Source organism: Meleagris gallopavo, chromosome 3, assembly GCF_905368555.1.
Source record: "Meleagris gallopavo chromosome 3, MGAL_WU_HG_1.1, whole genome shotgun sequence".
NCBI classification, from domain to species: domain Eukaryota; kingdom Metazoa; phylum Chordata; class Aves; order Galliformes; family Phasianidae; genus Meleagris; species Meleagris gallopavo.
In genome coordinates, this window is record NC_139406.1 from 63,304,255 (window position 1) to 63,323,430 (window position 19,176).

The 19,176-nt window shown below is 38.8% G+C and overlaps 1 protein-coding gene across 5 annotated transcripts in view; it reads right to left on the minus strand.

Moving 5' to 3' along the window:
* Nucleotides 1-368: 368 nt before the first annotated feature.
* Nucleotides 369-19,176, minus strand: part of STAU2 (staufen double-stranded RNA binding protein 2) — a 164,959-nt gene continuing 146,151 nt past the window's right edge. For 4 of the 5 annotated variants that reach the window (XM_085221287.1, XM_085221288.1, XM_085221284.1 and 1 more), the window contains 2 exons: nt 2,345-2,433; nt 369-1,500 (listed from right to left, as the gene is read on the minus strand). In XM_085221287.1, the coding sequence (XP_085077413.1) occupies nt 1,407-1,500; nt 2,345-2,433 (183 nt within the window). In that variant the 3' untranslated portion in view covers nt 369-1,406. The remainder of the gene's footprint in view (nt 1,501-2,344; nt 2,434-19,176) is intronic. The other variant, XR_014882566.1, reaches the window with a different exon arrangement.

The following is a 19,176-nucleotide window of genomic DNA, read 5'->3' on the forward strand; positions in this document are numbered from 1 at the left end:
ATTTCCTTACAGTGCTGCTTTCCTGAGTGAGTCACTAGGGTTGTGATCCCTGCTTTACATGCTTCTGAAATCTTGTGCAATGTTGTCAGGACTGTTATGAAGTTGGCAGTTGCTTTATGTGTTTATTGCAAGAGGTTTATAAAAATAAAATAGTCGTTTTGGACAAAATAAATGACATACAAGCCAGGTTTACTGCTGTAACACAGTAGGTTTGTAGAAGGCGGTGGCATGGGGAACAGAAGATTGAACCCAGGCATTGGCATGGTAGCCAGACCTTCATTCATTTGCAATTGCTTTTTGTGCTGTTATTTCAACCCATTCGTTAAGCTGTCTACCTGCAAGTGGTAAAGAAAGAGACGACACTGTCATTGTGCACATGAACTGATGTGGTTTTACTGCATTTGGCCACACACTGAAATGGGATATGCTGGTACAGAGCGCAGCCACAGGTCTTATCTCTGCTGCTGCTCCCTTCACAAAAGAATAATCTCCACATCAACAGTTTTCCTACGTTGGCTTGATAAGGTTGCAATCCTACCTTTTGCTGTTGGTCAGAATGCAGAGATTAAAAACACTCAGTTGATGCAAACGGTGGGCTGATACAACACACAGATGGGGTGTAGATGTGCTTCACACAACAGAGAGCAGAACTGAAGGGGAACATGTCGCCTGGAGGCAAGACGCCTCTTTAATTGATAATGGCAAGGAAAATCAAATACCATATTTGCTTTTTCCTGGAGTATATTGAGACTGATCATAACTAACATCTGTTCATGTTAAGCAAATACTTGTCATGATTTAAACTTCTGTTTGCATACAACTCCGAGTAGTGCATCTTAAAGTCATACATATTCATATAGAATGAAGAATGCATAATGTCTGCATAAAAAGATAAGCTGTATGACTATATATGAAGACAACAACTACAATTCTCACAGCACTGTCATTGGTTAATTTTAAAATATTCAAGCATTATTTAAAAAACAGTAAGCTGAACTTAAAACTACACTACGAAAAATTGTATAACTGAAACAATGCTGACTGGATTTTCTCAGTATTAATCAATTTTAATGTTTATCTTTTTTTTTTTTCGTTTTTTTTTCTTTTTCTAACACTTTTGTTAATTAGTTGTTGTTTTAACCTCCAGTAACATGATCAGATTTCTTCTGCCTCTGGGCAATTGAGTTATGCTCTGATCTCAAGTTCTAAGGGAAATGTTCAATTTTGCTTTTTTCCACAGTTGAATAAACAGTACCATGTATACTATCTCTTGTGTTAGAATAGTGTTGTCTTCACATAAGACTCAAATAATGGTATTAGTCATTCATTTCCTTGTACACATACACCCTATTGCGTGTTGACAGGTTTATAAGGATGCAGTGGCAGCCGTGGGTGCTGGGAAGCTCCTAGACGACAGCCTTTGAATCCTTGCAGTCCTGAGCAATGGTGCCTGAGTTAGTCTGTTTATTGTCTGCTTTCTCTCCCAGATGCTTGACTTGTCTGAAAGATTAATACATTAACAAGAGTGGTAAGGTCCAGGGTTGCACATCTTTAAGACATGTTTATTAGCAGATGGCACATGAAATTCAAAGGTCACTGTGGAAGGTAACATTTTAAAGTGAAACAACAATATTTATGTTCAAATACTATGCTGATGAGATCATATGGAAAATTGCTTCTGATTAAATTAGTTTATAAATAGCTACGATATATTTATTGAAGACTCCCAATGCCACTTATAGTCTTCTTTCTCTTTTACTATGATTCCCTAATTTATGTGGTAATACAAGACCTTATGTAAACATACTAACAGCAGGAAAAAAAAAAATCTGTACTGGATGGACAATCCAACTTTCCTAAATACTTGAAAATCTACTGTGAAACTTGTATCCATTGTCTTCTCCTTAAAGATAATAGTCTGTATAAGAATTTTTAAGACCTGAAAGAATTTTTAACTTACTTCTAAATTCTCTAGGATAAAATTCACCCTGCAGACATAGGGACTCACTGCAGATAACTATCCTATTTACAGGCAATATCAATTGCTACAATACATTGGAGAAAAATCATGTTATGCTACTTAAAGATAATCCATACAATAAACAGAAAATCCTTTTCTTTAGGGTTTCCATAGGAAGATTGACTGTCTCATAGTTCATTAGTAAATATTATCAGTAATACTAAACCTGAAATCCTGCTTATCCTCTCAAATTGTCAAAAACTACGCAAATTCAAATGGAAAGTTTTTGCACAGGTCTAAAAGGGCAAGTAAGCTCTTAATTAATATTTCTTATCTACAGTGCCACACAGGCATTAAAATGCAAAGGATTTAAATGGTACTTACTTTTCAAGTGATCCATTTTCAACTTTCATAGCCCCTTCCACTGGATCCAGTCCTTGTTCTGAAAACTGTTTCAAGGCACTTAACGCTGCCTAAATAAAAAATGAATTGTTAAAAACCCACTGACGTGTTAATACCAAGGAGGATGTATATTTTGGTATTTTGAAGCCATTTAAACTGCAGAGCTTATAAAGAGGGTACAGAACAGCGCCATGATAAACAACTGAGTTTGTGCACAGGTTTGGAGATATCTTCTTCTTCCTGGGTGTAGAAATGATTTCTGTATGTGCTAACAAAAGCTGCACTATCTACATCAATAACATGATACATTTTTAGGATATCTGCTTCTCCAGCTAGAAAAGACTTTCCACCTTCCCCCTGTGCTTTCTTAGATTTCACACTTCCTGGAACTTCCTATGGAGCTTGCAGATCTTGTCCTGCAGATGACTGCAGAAGGTGTGAACAACAGGTAGATGGGCAGCAGGGCACTGCCAGCACTCTGAAGCTGGAACCTGAACAACACAGCAGACTGATGTCTTATACATTAGTGAACTGTGCTAAACAGGGTAAGCCAACGTGGGACAACTATGAAGCATCAGAATAATGATCAATTTTTAGCTCATATTTTTCTGCATAATTGCATTTTTTGTTGACAGACTTCTCTCTCAGCTTCATGAGTCCTGCTTTAGTTCTGAGAGGCACATTGTTCTTCTTTCCCCTAGCTGCTTTGGCAACAGACAAATGATTTTTTGTAATTAATTTAGCAAAGGTTGATTATGAAACTCTCAGGCACCACATGCCTTGCTTAGAAAACACACTCAGAACAATAAAACGAAGTCTCTACTGTATCAAAGGTGAAAGGCAAAGCAGAACTTTCTATTTAATCACTCCCACCTAAGATGCATTTATCACAGAGTGGAAAAAGAGGTGACTTTCCACAAACACTGTCACCCAAGGTGACATTGCAAATACTGGAACTGACTGCAGGTTCTTTGGCACTGCTGCTTTAGTTGAAGCCAGCAACTGCTGTTGAGAGAATTGGAAGTTGCTCTCTTTGTCATTGCTGGGATAGAAAGAATCAATGTCTCTATCTTCATTTCCCGTTCCTTTTGGACAGCAGAGGCTCTGTCAGGAACAGGAGCTGCCATTGTAATGAAGTACTAGATTTGCTCTCAAACTAATTCTTTGCCTGGATTCTCTCAACAGCTCCTTCCCTTGAAAGGTATGTTTATACAACTTAAATATTATCAGACAATGTGTATTTTGGCAAGATGAATAACAGTGCAAAAATTGCCAGGCTGCCCTAAACTAAAAGACCGTGTATCCCAGATTTGTCTATAGTAATGACTAGCTGCCAAAGCTTCAGAAGGCTGTACACGGTACTCCCACCCATAACGCATGGAGAGGAATCTTTTCGTTTGTGAGGTTTCATGGTTTTTGTGCTAGCATGCAAATACAAAGCTAAACACTTCTTAAACATCAGATTAGCACTGCTGCTTTTTGTCCACTCTTCTTTTGCCATATGCTCTGTGCCCCCTGTATCTGAAATCTGTCCTGCTCTCTACTAGTTCTTTCTTCCCATCCGTTCATATGATTCCCTTCATCTTAAATTATCTGTTGCCTATATCTTTTTATTACTTTTCCATGCTATGGTTGAATCTCAGACCTTCACGTCAGACACAGCTTCACCTGTTAAAGGATCTAACAGTTTTATCATCTTTCAGTATCCTTCCTTTCCCCATTTATTCTAGTTTTCTTGACATTTGGTATATTTGCATTTTCTTATGAGACATCTCTTTCTCTGCCACCTGACAGTGCCTGTCATTTCAGAAGTGTATTCTCAGCTCCTATAGGCTCTGATCACCATCCACCTTTCCATTCTGGATCTCGATCACACAGTGAAATCACTAAGTTTGTTCCAGCCAAATCAATTTTTCCCAGTGGCAACAAGGTTTTTCTTCTCTCAACTTCTCTGTTTCTTCCAGTAATCCAACACCTTTCTACATCCTAATTTCTCCCATCTACTCCTCTTTGTGGGATTATTTCCAACACAATGCAAGCATTGCTCAGCAAGTGAGGGAGAGGCTAGAACTAGGCTCCTGTGCTTCCTTACACAGGGCTGTTTCTGTATTGTATTTCAGTTGATCATGGGCTATCAACTACCAGCCACAAACAATCAAGGGGTAGGGACTGGCACGCAAGTATATCCTTCCTTCTCATACCCATTTTTTACTGATTGACATCAACAAAGCAACCAGATCTCATTTGTTCTTATTTATGGTAGCCCAGAGAACTTTACTAGGTAGTACTGTGAGAAGGAAGCTGAGACATCTGCTCCTCCTACAGCTTTATTGCTATCCCATCTGTTTTTTTGAATCTACCTTGTTTACTTTTTTTTAATATCCATTCTTAGCTTCCTGGTCTGACGTGTGAACTGTAAACTTGTTGTGAAAGGATGGTTTGTTCAGGTTATTTGTTTGTACAGTGGCTTAGACTGAGAGGCTCTGATCATAGTAACAAGCAGTGCCAAGTAATGCTTCATTTAAAATTAGATCACAACGTAATCATGTGATATGTAGGACAGATTGATCTTGATAAGTGGTCAATGAAACCCTCAAATCATAAAGAGATTAATTGGACCAACCCAATCTTCCTTTCTAGAATTGCTTTGAATAAGTACATATGTTACTCACTACTGTTCTACTCACAGAACTGGTTATTGCAAGGCAGATCACACAAATTGCAGCAGAGCAGCCTTAATAGCTGCTTTCCAGAAAAAACAAACAAACAAACAAACAAAAAACTGCTTTGGAATGTCCTGGAAGAATATGAGCCACTGTCTCAAAGGGAAAGTCTTTTCCTCTTCTATCAAGAAGGGAAGAAATATTGCAATACACAATAATGAAATCCTTTGCCTGTAAGCATGGATCATTACTATATGGGTGTCAATGATACAAATATAGAACAATTCATGGAAACATATAAAATGAAGGAAATGAAGGTAAGATTAAAGATGAGTAAAGACAGACATTCTTAATAAGAACACAATGTCCAAATCCTAATTCTTGTAATTTGTTATGACCTCATTTCTCCATTTTATCCTTCTTCAAACCATGCCCTTCCCAAATCAAAATGTGATATAAAAGGTGAGATCTCAGATATATTACTAAAACCAAATTATAAAAGACTCAAGCAGCAGGAAAGCAATCCCATATTTGGTATTCCTGACCTTCCAGGCAGAAGTGTCAGGTGCTTGTGTGAACACTGCTGAAGAGCCAGCCCCCTCCATCAGTCCTCATCAATGGCCTTCTCACCTTTGCTGCTCTGGAAGTTGACAATCTTTTCAAAATCTCAGGCTTCTCACTATTGAGTCCCTATTCCCTGTCTTCTGCCTCTTTCCCTTCTCTTTCCCAGCCAATCTAGTGCCTCTGGTCTTCCCTCATTAATACCTACTTCAGTGTTTGGTCTTCTTTAACAGCAGAGGAAAACACCTCTACTTCTCTACAAATCTCCCCCTACCCAGGCCTCTTCTTTTTCCCACTCCTAAATGTTCTCCCATTCAGGATCTCCAGCTGCTCTCCTTCCTCAAGTCCTCCCAAACTCTTACAACTTACAGACCCTCTTTATCTTCCAATTTCCTAATGTATTCCAGGTTTACATGAAATTTGATTTCTTTTGCATGGAAAAATGTCTTTCTCCCTATAGGTTACCTGTGGAGGAAGCCTAACTACATATATCCTGACTTCTGCAACAACTTTTGTATTTTGGGAAAGTTCCTTTCATTTAAAAATATCTACTAATGGGAGGCGACTGAAGAGCAGTAGACAGAAGATAGAGTGAGATGCTTTGGACCTTAATAGGTATCCTTAATGCTTCTCCTTGCCCTGGAATACTCCTAGGCAGGCATGAAGATTTTGGATTCAGGAAGGAAGCTGGTAGCTAAAGGCTGTGACCTGAATAATTAGCAGTGACACAGAACCCAAGTAAACTGCAGTCAAGAAGTGCTACAAGCAGACATTAGGCTAATTTAATCTATGATTCAATTCTCTTAGTCTCAATGGATTTACACAGTTTGGCTTAAATTTAACTTGTGAAAGGCAGATAATTTAGATTAAATGAAAAGGAAAGAAAAGAATGGAACATTTGACAGTGAATCTGGTGAACAATTTCCTCTTTTCAAGGCTCAACACTTCCTTCTATTGATATTTTTCTTACAATAGCATCTGCACAGATATAGAGAATTTTTTCTCTCCCCCAGAAGATTTTACAACTGTTTTGTGAGTGAAGCCCCATAGGTTAGAGAACAGATGTCCTTACACATTTCTTGTATCACTTGTTTTCTATGTAGCTAAAACAGTGCCAAAAATACGATGCCAACAGGATGCACCGCGCTCCTAGCTGTTTGTCTTGGCTGCCATTTCCATTATTACTGTGTGTCTGTATCAGGACAGGGATGGATGTTTCCAGTCATTTTTTAACTTTCCTCGAGTCAATTGGCAATTAGTAAATAGCATTCAAACTTGCAAATATTCTTCCTGTTTCTCACTCTGGGGATTAAGCATCTTGTAATGACAATCTAGTAACATTAGATCATACTTTTAGCAAGAACTGCAGACAGGCACTACACTAGTCCTTGTGCATTTAAGCCCATATCCTCATGACAACCTTTTCCCATTTTTTTTATATGTACTTATATGTACTTTTCCTCTTAAATCCATATTGCATTTCAGATTAGTCTATGAAACTGAAAATTTTCATTTTGTTGTTTTTCTGAATGAATGAAGGGTCCACAGTAGGCAATAAAGAATAGAAGGAACAGAGGAGGTAGAAGGGATGGAGATGCTGACCTCTACATCAAGGAAGGAATAGAATGTGAAGAGCTGTCCCTAAAGAATGGCCATGAGCAAGTGGAAAGTCTATGGGTGAGAGTTAGAGACAGAGGCAACAAAGGGAGACTTGTGGTTGGGATCTACTACAGCCCACCTGATCTAGCGGAGCCTGTTGATGAAGTCTTCTTCCTCCAGCTACAGAAAGCATCATGTTCACAGGTTTCTGTCCTGCTGGGGGACTTCAACTACCCTAATATCTGCTTGAAAAGTAGTATGGTGAGTTGTAGGCTATCTAGAAGGCTCCTGGAATGCATTGAGGATAACTTCCTGAGACGGGTAATAGACATCTCCACAAGGTGGGATGCAATGCTGGACCTATTGCTCACCAATACAAGTGAACTGATTAGTGACACCAGGATTGGAGGCTGCCTGGACTGTAGTGACCATATAGCACTGGAGTTCATAATCTTGAGAGATATTGAACAGCCAAAGAGTAAAATAGGAAGCTTAATTTTAGGAAAGTCAAATTCCAGCTTTTTGGAGAATTAGTCAAGAAAACTGCCTGGGAATCTGTCCTCAGGGACAAAGGGGCAGAGCAGAATTGGCACATCTCTAAGGAAATTTTCTTGGGGCACAAGAATTCTCTATTCCCAGGTGGAGGAAGTCAGGAGAGGAAGGTAGGAAACTGGCATGGCTGAACAGAGCCTACCGGTCAAACTTGGAGAGCAAGAAGAAAATGCATAGGCAGTGGAAGCAGGGAGAGGTAACCTGGGAGGAGTACAGAGATTCTGCTAGGCTATGTAGGGTTAAGGTCAGGAAGACCAAGGCCCAGCTAGAACTGAACTTGGCAAGGGGTGCAAAGAAAGATAAGAAAGGCTTTTATGGGTACATCAATTGGAAAAGGAAAGTCCAGGAGGGCATATCCCTTCTAGTGAGCAATACAGACAGGTGAGTTACAACAGACTGAGGCTGAGGTATTCAACAACTTTTTGCCTCAGTCTTCACTCGTGACTATTCTATACACAGCCTTCAAAAGGGAGGAGCTGAAGCAGCAATGACCCTCCTGCTGTAAGTGAAGATCATGTTTGCGACTACCTGAGAAACCTTCATGCCCATAAGCCTATAGGTCCTTATGAGATGCATCACAGAGTCCCGAGGGAATTGGCTGATGTAGTCACCAAGCAACTCTTGATAATATTTGAAAAGTCATGGTGATTAGGTGAAGTCCCTGGAGTCTGGAAAAAAGGTAATATAGCACTCATTTTTAAGAAGGGTAGAAAGAGTGACCCAGTGAACTACTGACCTGTCAGCCCCACTTCTTGGCTGGTGAAGATCATGGAGTAGATACTCCTGGAAGCTATGCTAAGGCACAGGGAAGAGAAGGAGATGATATGGGATAATCAGTATGGCTTCACCAAGGGCAGGTCCTGCTTGATCAACCTTTTTGCTTTATGACGGTGTAACTGTGTCAGTGGACAAGGGAAAAGCCACTGATGTCATCTATCTGGACTTCAGTAAATCCTTTGACATGGTCCCCAAAACATCCTTCTCTCCAAATTTGAAAGATATGAGTTTGATGGTTTAACTACTTGATGGATGAGGAACTAGTTACTAGATTATATCCAGAGAGTGGTGGTCAATGGCTGAATGTCCAGATGAAAATTGGTGACAAGTGGTGTCCCTTAGGAGTCAGTACATGGATCAGTGCTCTCTAACATCTTCATTGATGACATGTACAGTGTGACTGAGTACACCCTCAGCAAGTTTGAGGACGACATCAAGCTATGTGATGCATTTGACATGTCCAAGGGACACGATGCCATCCAGAGAGATCTAGACAGGCTTGAGCAGTGGGCCCAGGTGAACCTCATGAGGCTCAACATATTCAAGTGCAAGGTCTTGCTCCTAGGTTGTGGCAACCCCTGCTATCAGTACAAGCTGGAACATGTAAGAATAGAACATAGTTCTGCCAAGAAGAACTTGGCGGTACTGGTGTATAGCAAGCTGGACATGAGCCAGCAAAGTACCTTTGCAACCAAGAAAACCAACTGTATCCTGGACTGCATCCAAAGGAGTGTGATAACTAGGATATGCCTTTCCACCCTGCACTGGTGAGACCTTACCTGGAGCACGGTGTTCTGGTGTGGAGTCCTTGGTGCTGGAGAGAGGTGGACTTGTTAAGAGTGCATCCAGAGGAGGGTCACAAAAACGATCCAAGGGTTGGAACACCTCCCCTACAAGAACAGATTGAAAGAGCTGGGGCTGTTCAGTCTGGAGAAGTGAAGGCTTTGAAAATTGGTGACAAGTGGTGGCCTTCTGATACCTAAAGAGGTGCTATAAGAAGGAAGGGGACAGACTCTTTAGCAGGGTCTGTTGTGACAGAACAAGAGGAAATAGTTTCAAACTAAAGGAGGGAAGATTTAGATTGTATATAAGGAAGAAGTTTTTTACAATAAGCGTGGTGAGGCAATGGAACAACTTGCCCAGAGAGGTGGTGGATAACTGGAGACAGCCGAGATCAGGGTGGAGCAGGCTCTGAGCAGCCTGGTTTAGCTGTCCCTGTTCATTGCAAGGGAGTTGGACTAGATGACCTTTAAGAGTCCCTTCCAACTCAAATGATTCTATGGTTCTATGATTCTGTGACAAGATTTTACCATCTTAATAGATGGGTCTGAGATCAAGGTTGAATCTGCAAATGACTTGTGATCACGGTGTCTGTAAACCACATGCTACATACATGAACAAGTATGAGTGTAAGCTTGAGAAAATGCTTGCATGCCACGTCAAAACAACAGAAGCATCAAACTCTAGTCCTTGATTACCCTTGCAAGACAAAAGCCGAGAAAATAGCAGAGTTGATGCATGAATCAATCTGCTCATAAGTGTATTTACAAACACTCAGTGTTCATCTGCTTTCTAAGCTAAAAGAAATGGTGCCCCCCAAAGCAGGGAGGTTCTTCTCTGCTCTGTGACAGCTGAGGCCTCAGAAGGCAATATGATTTTGTGCAACAACTCTGCAGAAATCCTGTCTGCATCAGTAATGGCATGCATTTCATGACTTTTTAATGTGTAGCTTTAAATTTCACATTTAAAGGCTATTGAAAAAAAAAAAAACATCACAGCTGTTGAGGTGAGTTTGAGGACTTAGAATTCCAAAGTTAGGCAACTATTAAACTCTGTGTGTATTTAAAAATATTGTTCTTGCTGACTATTTTTTACTTGCTCTTGATGAAGATATTTCTGACCAAGCCTCCACCTTTAACTTGTCCACATCCAAAACTGCACACAGATGCATAAAGGGAAGAAATATCTCTATGTGTAGACTTACATACATGCGCACGAGGTAGCTAAAATTTGACTTCTTAATATCTTCATTTAATCCCCCTGGATTCACCAGGTTGGCAACATATAAGCTAAAATGAAATGAGGAGACAGTTACTGAAACAAATCCCTTTTCCCAACAGCTTCTGTTCTAAATGATTTCACTACACTGGAAGTGATAATTTCTGCTAGCAGTTCTCACTGCTTTCCTCACAATGTGCTGTTCTCCCCAGTTGATTAGATTTCATGTGAACCAATGTTAACATCTGTTTAAAAATTGAATTCAGAAAGGCTTTTCACACTGCACAATGTAAACCTTAATTAAATGACTTTAAGCCCTTTTCTCGCACAGTTTTTGATATGCGTGAAAAACGCAGAGTTATAATCTGATTAGCTCACGTAATTTACATGGAAGCAGCATTTTCCAAACTGATTAATGTTTGCACAAATGAACAGTCACCTCATAGGCACTAAAATTAAGGATACTGATTGCGCCTGTCAAGAGAAAAAGGCTGGAGGATAGAAAGAATCCAGTATCTTTGAACTAAGGAAGCTGCACAGATGTACCTTAGAACAAGTCCCATGCAGTAGTTAATGCTATCCCAAGGCAGCTCATGCATTCACCAGTTGAAATGACACATAATCAATGTAAAGTCTGACCTTGCCAGCTTTCTGGGGGTAATCATAAAGTAAGGATTAACTGTTCTTGAACAAACTTTCCTACAGATTAAACAGAGCTTCTATCAACAACAGCAATCATGTCACCTTCATCCACCTAGTTTTACCGGACACACATGGCTTGAATCCCTTCATGCCTCTCAATATTACAAGAAGTGGATGGAGTGAAAAACACTATTGAACACGACATTTTATTTCTGCAGATCTTCAACAATCTACTTCAGCAAAGGGACTAGCTGAGTTAACAGTCAAGAGTCACTTAGGAACTGGTATTTTCTAGCATGTGAACTATCACATTAGATAACCCATCACCATCATTGGGACTATGAAATAATTTCAGAAGTAATGAATGGCAAAGCATTATCTTTAAATCTATGAAACAGCACCATGATTATCTGAGGTGAGGCAGTCCTATTGCTTTAGTGGTGATTCAAGAGTTCCTGGCCACAAGGAAAGAAAACTACATGAAAAGCACTTAATTATTAAAATAATGAAAAAGTATGGGGTTTTTGTTTGTTTGTTTGTTTGTTTGTTTTGCTTTTAATGAGGAGTACCTGATCAAACAATATGGAATAAGAAACTTAATATTAGAATAAGAGATTAATCAGGGGCAGAAATGCTGGTCTGTTTGCCAACTTTCAATTCATTTTTACTTTCAGATGAGAGTAAGAGATGAAGGGATAGCTGAAAGTTTGGTAAAAGGCTCAGAGAAGTGTTAAATCTGCAGACTTCTTTCTCTTCACATACACTCTATTGTGAGGAACAATATTTTCAAGTGACAACAAAATGCTAACTTTGCATTACAATTGATGCTGGAAATCAGTAAATTAGTAATTCCTTCTAAATATCTCAGAAGATCTTTCAGGTTCAGTGCGAGTATCTACTGAGGTGTGTCTATAACCTCCAATAGTGAAGAAGTGAGGTGTGAAAGTTTAGCCCAAGTATCAACAGTTAAATCCTAATCAAGCTCCCTTTGTCAGGTCATTTCACTGCCTCTTCAGTCTTTACTGGATCTGAACTAAAAGCCTGTAAATTCTTTAGAAGTGTATTTATCTTTAAATTTCCCATTTTTCCTTCAATTGTTATAAAAGAAAGAATAAAGATGGAAAGAATAATGCATTGTCACAACTTACTAATCGGCATAGTGAAAACGACTTAATATTAAATTTCCAAGCATTTACTCTGTATGCAAGAGAATTTCACCAGACAACAATTAAAATTCAAATTAATCTTGCTTATAATTTTTTATCCTCAGCCAGAAGCTACTTAAGTACTAACTTTCAGAAGGAGGTACACACCAAAGCAACAGAGGTTCATTCAGTAATTACAGATGAGGGCATTTAGATGCTAGTGATTGGATGGACAGGTAGAGGTATATCATACAATCTAGGCAACACTAAAAATTGAGAAGCTGCAGATAAAAATTATAAGAGATTTTAAGAAGTATGACTTTAAACCTAAAACTGAAAACAGCAGAATGTATATCCTCAGGCAAAACGCTGCACCAGCAGGGAAGAAAGGTTATGAATCACTGTCTCTTTCACCACTGAAGGCTGGAAAATATCCTTGTCAGCTGCGTTCTCAGAAAAAAATTGGTTTATTTAATTATTTATTTCTAGGCATTTCTACACATCCCTGTGTAGATTTGCAAGTCCAGTGTCATTAACCCTATGTGTACTGCAGGAGAAAGTGATTTAAAATAAGTGGACCAAGCTTCTTGGCTGTTTAAGATTTCACGGTGACTTCTAAAACACAGCACAACAGACCATCTCCTTCATCAGCCTGATGGTCACAGTTCTGTACTGCTTCATATCACTTTCCCAGTACTTAAATGAGGAAAAGACCCTGTCATTCTCCACCGGGAAATGGGCCCTGATGCATATTGTTAATAATGTACATGTTGCCAGAACTTGTTCCAATAAAACGAATGAGTTCTAAACTGTGTTGCATTTAAACAAGATATAAGCATTTATTCCATTATTTAAGCAGTTTTCTTAGGCAAGTGCTGATTTAAACTCACTGAATATTAAAAGATTTTTGTGAACTCTCAAATCCAATTCATATCAAAATTAATATACAACAAAATAATACAGAAATTGATATACAAAAATTAGTATACAATGAAGTTGTAAAGATTACGTGTTACTCTGCTTACTTCAGCATGGTTATACTTCCATGCAAAGTAAACACTACCCGTAAAAAACACAGTCATTGATGTTTAAATGTTTTTCATCTCTACTTGCAAGTATGTTCTTCATAAGACAAAATGGCACTCAAGGACGAGAAGTAGTTTTATTACTCTTGTTTTTCTAGATAAGGAAACTGAAATAAAGGAAGAGTGCACAAGCACAAACACGGCTGGCCAAGATTAGGCACTTTTGTTAGTTTACGTGCATTTTACCATAGCCCAAGAGAGATGGGGAGATTCTGAGAAAAAGTATGCAGTGATGGAAAATAAAACCACATGATTGTAATTCAAGTACCTCATTCCTTCCACTACCACACAGCAAGGTAATATTTTCATTAATATTAAATACTTTTCACAACATAGCAGATTAAAAGACTCTCTTCAAAGAGAAAGAGGTAAGTGAGAGCCTCTAACAAACTTGTTTTTTTCATTGAAATGGGTTTTTGTTGAAATGTTTTAAAGAATATATTTTTATTCCAATGTTTTACAAAAGAATTCTTTATTTTTGTTCATTAACATTTGACACATTACTATTTTTAAAGTCTGTACACTTTAATTTAGTTAAGGGATTGATTTCCTTAATATCAAATTCCTTGGCTTTAGCTGTTTTAAAATGAAAGAGTGTTCAAGTCCATTAACGTAGATTGTAAGTGTGTGTCAGTCTAAATATGACAAGAAACTTGACTTTGAAGACAAAAGCAATAGATTACACTTAATACAGAGGGCTGTCCACTGGTGCAGTCAAGCAGCGCATTAGAGCTTGAACAATGGGGTGTTTAGGGATCTGGATTCTTGCATTACAACATCTCCTGCAAAGTCCACACACTAAATTGCGTAGTATCTCTGTTTTCGTGTAACTCTACTCTTGCAATCTACATACAAGCATTCAGAGAAGATGCTTTCACCCTGAAAGCAGTAAGGACCAATCCCTCTCTTCATTCTCCAAGTCTCATTTTACAAGTGTGCGTGTATGTCCCACAAAGTACCAAATCTAGATTGACAGCTAAAAGTGTTATATTTAGCACATATGGCATGTAATTAGAAATCTGAATGTTTCCAAAAGGCAAAAGTTTTTCATTCTGATCTCAGTGTATTTTTATACTGCATTAACCAGTATTTGTCTCCTAATTGAAGTTGATTTAAGTGAGATCAGAGTCAGGCCCAAGAGCTACACGCCGAAATTCTCATCTGAAGCAGTTTGTAATGTAATTTTGTCCTTGCTAACTGTTGATGGCTTATCCTCATCCCATTTTAACCTACAACCATCAGTTCCTTTAATGGAAGTGCCTATAAAGATCTTCTCTAAAATATGCTTTTCCAGCACACTTAATGTCTTTTAATGTCTTTCCAATTAAATCCAGATGTGAAAAGCTTAAGGAACAGTTCTCAGGACTGAAAAAGATGACATAAATCTTGCAGCTGACAGAGATCCCACTGAGCTCAGTTGGGGAAACTCACAGAGGACTTCTTGTGGGCCAGAAAAGCTGCTGGGTATAAAGACAGATGTGTATACTCCTATTAAAAAAATTTAAATAAAAACTGACTCCTACAATGAGGTATCCACAATTATCAGGGACATTACTAACTCAATCCCTCAATGTGCTGAGCACATCCTGTGTGGCACAGATTTCCCTCATCTTTTCAGGAAGTTTATCAGAGTTGAAGGGGGTCACATCTGTTAAGGAAGGAGCACCTCACCTTTTAGGATTGCAGCTCTTAAACCAGTGGAGAGGCTGATTCTGGAAAAGCTGTCTGTCTTCATCTAACACTGTATCAACAAGGAGATAACGTGCTCAGCAAAGCAGGACCCTGAATTTCTGTCTCCTTTACCTCCTCCACAACCAGGTTAGCAGATTAAGCTGTGATTTCAGTACAGAGGGGATGCTAAATGTGCTATTAATTATAAATTCTTACTAATCTGATGGGAAACTGGGCATTCCTAGTAACTGACTACCACTGCTGGGCAAGTGCTGTTTGTGCAGCTGTCAATTTGGGGTTTATTTTGCTGTAAGCACTTGCACACTCTCAGGTTTTTGTTTTTGTTTTTTTTTAATTTTTTATTTTCACAACAGTAGATCATCTTGTTTTGCCCCTCCCCAACTGTTTGTAAATGTGGGCTCAGCTCAAGCCATGTCTTTTGGATACACAGGAAATATCCTCCTCCCCCCAGACTGTGTTACAGAGAGTTTCTAGAAACCTGTCCAATGCTAACAGCTTTGATGCTTTTCCTACTCTCATGCTACTGACTTATTTTTGAAAGTGGTAAAACATCCAGACAGATCAATAATTTTTGAAGAGCTGTATGTCCATGAGAAAACAAGAAAGAAAAAAAGGAAAAATGTTCCAGGAGAGCAAAAGGACCCATTTCTAAATGAAGACAAAGTTTGAGCCCATGTTTATCAGTGACAGAAACTTCAGTAGAGATACTTTGGATACTACTAGTTTCATTTTTCTATTCCCATTACAATATTTTAGCACTGTTGTCATGAGTCAGTGTATGGAACCATGAAACTAGGTAACAATCTATGGACAATCTTACTTACTCGGATATAACAATGAATGATTGAACATGGGATGTAGACAATAGTGCGGACCTAACTGAAAGTGGAAGGCTCCTAGACGCCCTGACAGAGCACTTGAAGATAAAATTCCTCCAGATCTCCACTTGCTTTATTTTCCACAATGGCAAGCACTTTTAGACCATCACTCCTGCAGGGCTGAAGGCTGGATCTGACTCCCACCAAAATGAGTGTTTCATGACCATCACTCAGGAAACACGAGGAATGCCCTTCCCTTGGAATGAACTGCTGTCTCCATGAGGATCCCAGTCTTGGCTAGCTTAGGGAATGAGCTCAAATCTCCTGTGCTTTGCTGCCAGGGACCACCAGGACAGCTCTGATTTATAGTTTTTTCTTTGCAGTTTTATAATACAAGAATGTTCACTTGTAATTACAATAGCATTTTGTTGGCTCCCTGCCTTCACTTGGGTATGCACAACACCATATCCTTCATTCCAGCCTTTTTATGTCAGGACCCAAAATCTGAGAAGAAAATTACACCAGAAATATCATGAAGATGCTGCAGATCTTGCTGTCCTTCAAAGAGGTGACTCACATATTTGTTGGTGGGAATGTGTGGCCAGTTAGATGGGACCTGAACTAGAAGTCAGGAGGAGAGACAGTCAAAATTCTTTTTCAGAAGGACACTGAATGAAGAAACAAAAATATTTTGTTTCTTTTAAAAGAACACCTCGGTTTTGAGGAAAATCTGTCTAAGTCCTGAAAAAACAGCGGTCAAAAAAATCACAGGGAAGTGCCACACATGACCACTGGGCCGTTGAGTATGTGTGAGGTGACACATTCATACTTGTTTGCTCTTCTGTGTGAAAAATTTCAAGAGATTTCTAATTCATTTCAAAGTGAGTGAAAATACTTGAAATCTTGATGTGTTACATGGGATAAAAAATCTGTTTCATTCAAAAGAGTGACTCTGTCATTAATCTGCTATGTGACATTGGGGAACAAGTTTAGCTGAATATTTTTCAGGCATATACTCAGCTCTCAAGTTTGAGATCAAGTAGCACATTTTGATAATCTTTTTGTGTAAATTTGATTTTGTCAGTTTCAGTAGAGGCATGCACTTCTTTAAAGGAAATTCCAGGTATTTTAGATACCATTTAACAGTTAACTGTCAAACATTTTCCAAGTCTTTTGAACAAAGAATACTTCTGTGCAACTTTAATTTATAGTGCCATATATGTCCCGTTTAAAGTGGCTGTGATTAAGAAGAAACACTGAGCTTAGATTTTTCTACTAAATGAGAAAAGTTTAAAGCCAATAAACTGTATCTAGGGTTTTAGCTGGGAGATGAAATAAAGGGCACGTTTGTTCCTGGTCACTGAGTTTTTAACCTGGGTCTGTTGCTCCTGCTGTTAAGCTCCTATACATTCCTCACTAGCACACAGCGTCCAGCAATCCCAGCTCTCAGAGTCAGGAATTAGAGGTGAACTGCATAAAATAAAGCAGCTTTTTAGGGAAGAGCTAATGTATGGCAAGCACCATACACACTAACATAAGAATGAAGCTGCAAAGCTTAATTTTTTAAAAGAGGACTTCTTCCACAGACTTTTTACAATTTTAGATTGCAAGCATAGATTCCAATTTATCAATTGGATCTGAGGATTCTGACAGTATCTGGAAGACATGGAGGGCACTGCTGAATCTGCTGAATAGAATGCCAACTGTATTTCACCTAGCCCTTCAGTGCAGCGGAGGAGAGGCTGAGCCTTATGCTTGGACTCAGCTTTCTGAAGATGTGTCAATATCTTTCAGGTGGCCCAAAGTTTGTCTTTCCTGTACAACAAGAAGGACGAAAAATGCCCTGGTTTTCTAGCAACAAAAGAAAACTATACTATTTTTGTACCCCCATTCCCTTTCCATGCTTGAACATGCTTTGTTTCTTCAAATAAAATACTTTAGCCTATCTTTTTACAGTACAGAAGCAGTATCATAACTAACTTCATTGTTTCTCCTTTTGCCTCACAGTTCTGCCTTTCATGGACATTTGATTATTGCTTAAAGGCGAAATAGAAAATGGAGAAAGTCTAGTCTGCCTTCAACAATTCATCACTTCAATGATCAAATTAAATGACAGCATTGTAAAAAACTCTAGTAAAACTTTGATTATTTGTTTGTTTTTGACTAGCGCAACCCTGCTATTGTACAAAGAAATTCAACCATTTCTTTAGAAAATGCAGGTTGAAGGATTAGTCCTTACTTAAAATCAGTATCTGCTACTTTCCTATCTACATTGTGAAGTGGAAGATGTAATTTTCACAGTATTATTCCAAATTTTCTATTTCCTACACCTCTCCTTTTTAATAAATAAATCTATTAAAATCTAAATCTACCCTCAGATTCAGCATCTATTTCCATTTTTATGTTAATTTATCTGTATCTGAATTTGCTCTACAGTCAATGATTCCCACTATTGGCTGCTACCGAAACAAGTAGGAAGATAAAAGGACTACTAAGACTGCGGAACCAGGCACTTCCAGATATCACAGAATCACAGAATCACAGAATGGCCAGCGCTGGAAGAGACCTCAAGGTCATGAATCTCCAAACCCCCTGCCTCAGGTAGGGCCACCAACCTCCACATTTAATACTAGACCAGGTTGTCTCCATGAATACTGTCCTACATGCTTCTTTGCTAAAAAGGGAACACACAGGGTACTCTGTCACCCAGCAAGTGCTTAAATGAGACATTACCAAGGAGAAGGGAGGTTTTCTCAAGAACTCTGACTTCTTAAATTCAGGAACATCTCCAGCTGGCAGCTCAGCAATGCAGATTAGGCATTTCTTGACTCTGATTAACGGAGCTCTGCAACTATGGACCTGCTTTTCCTCCACTTACAGTTACAGTCAAAGAAACCCACCCAGATACATGTCCAAAAACTTTGCCAAACAGCTGGCTTATAGTCTGGAAGATCTGCTAACGGCTATTTTATCATTTCATTCTAGCAGCTATTATTAAAATCCATTAACCACAGATGTCAAAAAAAGCTTATGCAAAATCTTGCTAGTTACAAAATAACCTGTCAAGGTTAGATTCAATGAAGAATTTAGGTGCTTACAAATTAGGCACTGTAAGAGTGAGGTTTTAAATAGCACATCCTTGGAATAAAATCAAAGGTCTAAAGTTAAGTACTTGGCTTCTTTATTTTGTGTAAGAGAAGAGGCGGGTTTCTCTGAAGAACCTGAGAAAGCCACGAGCTGGACATGGAGCTACCTGTAGCTGAATTGCTACTCTCTAGAGTT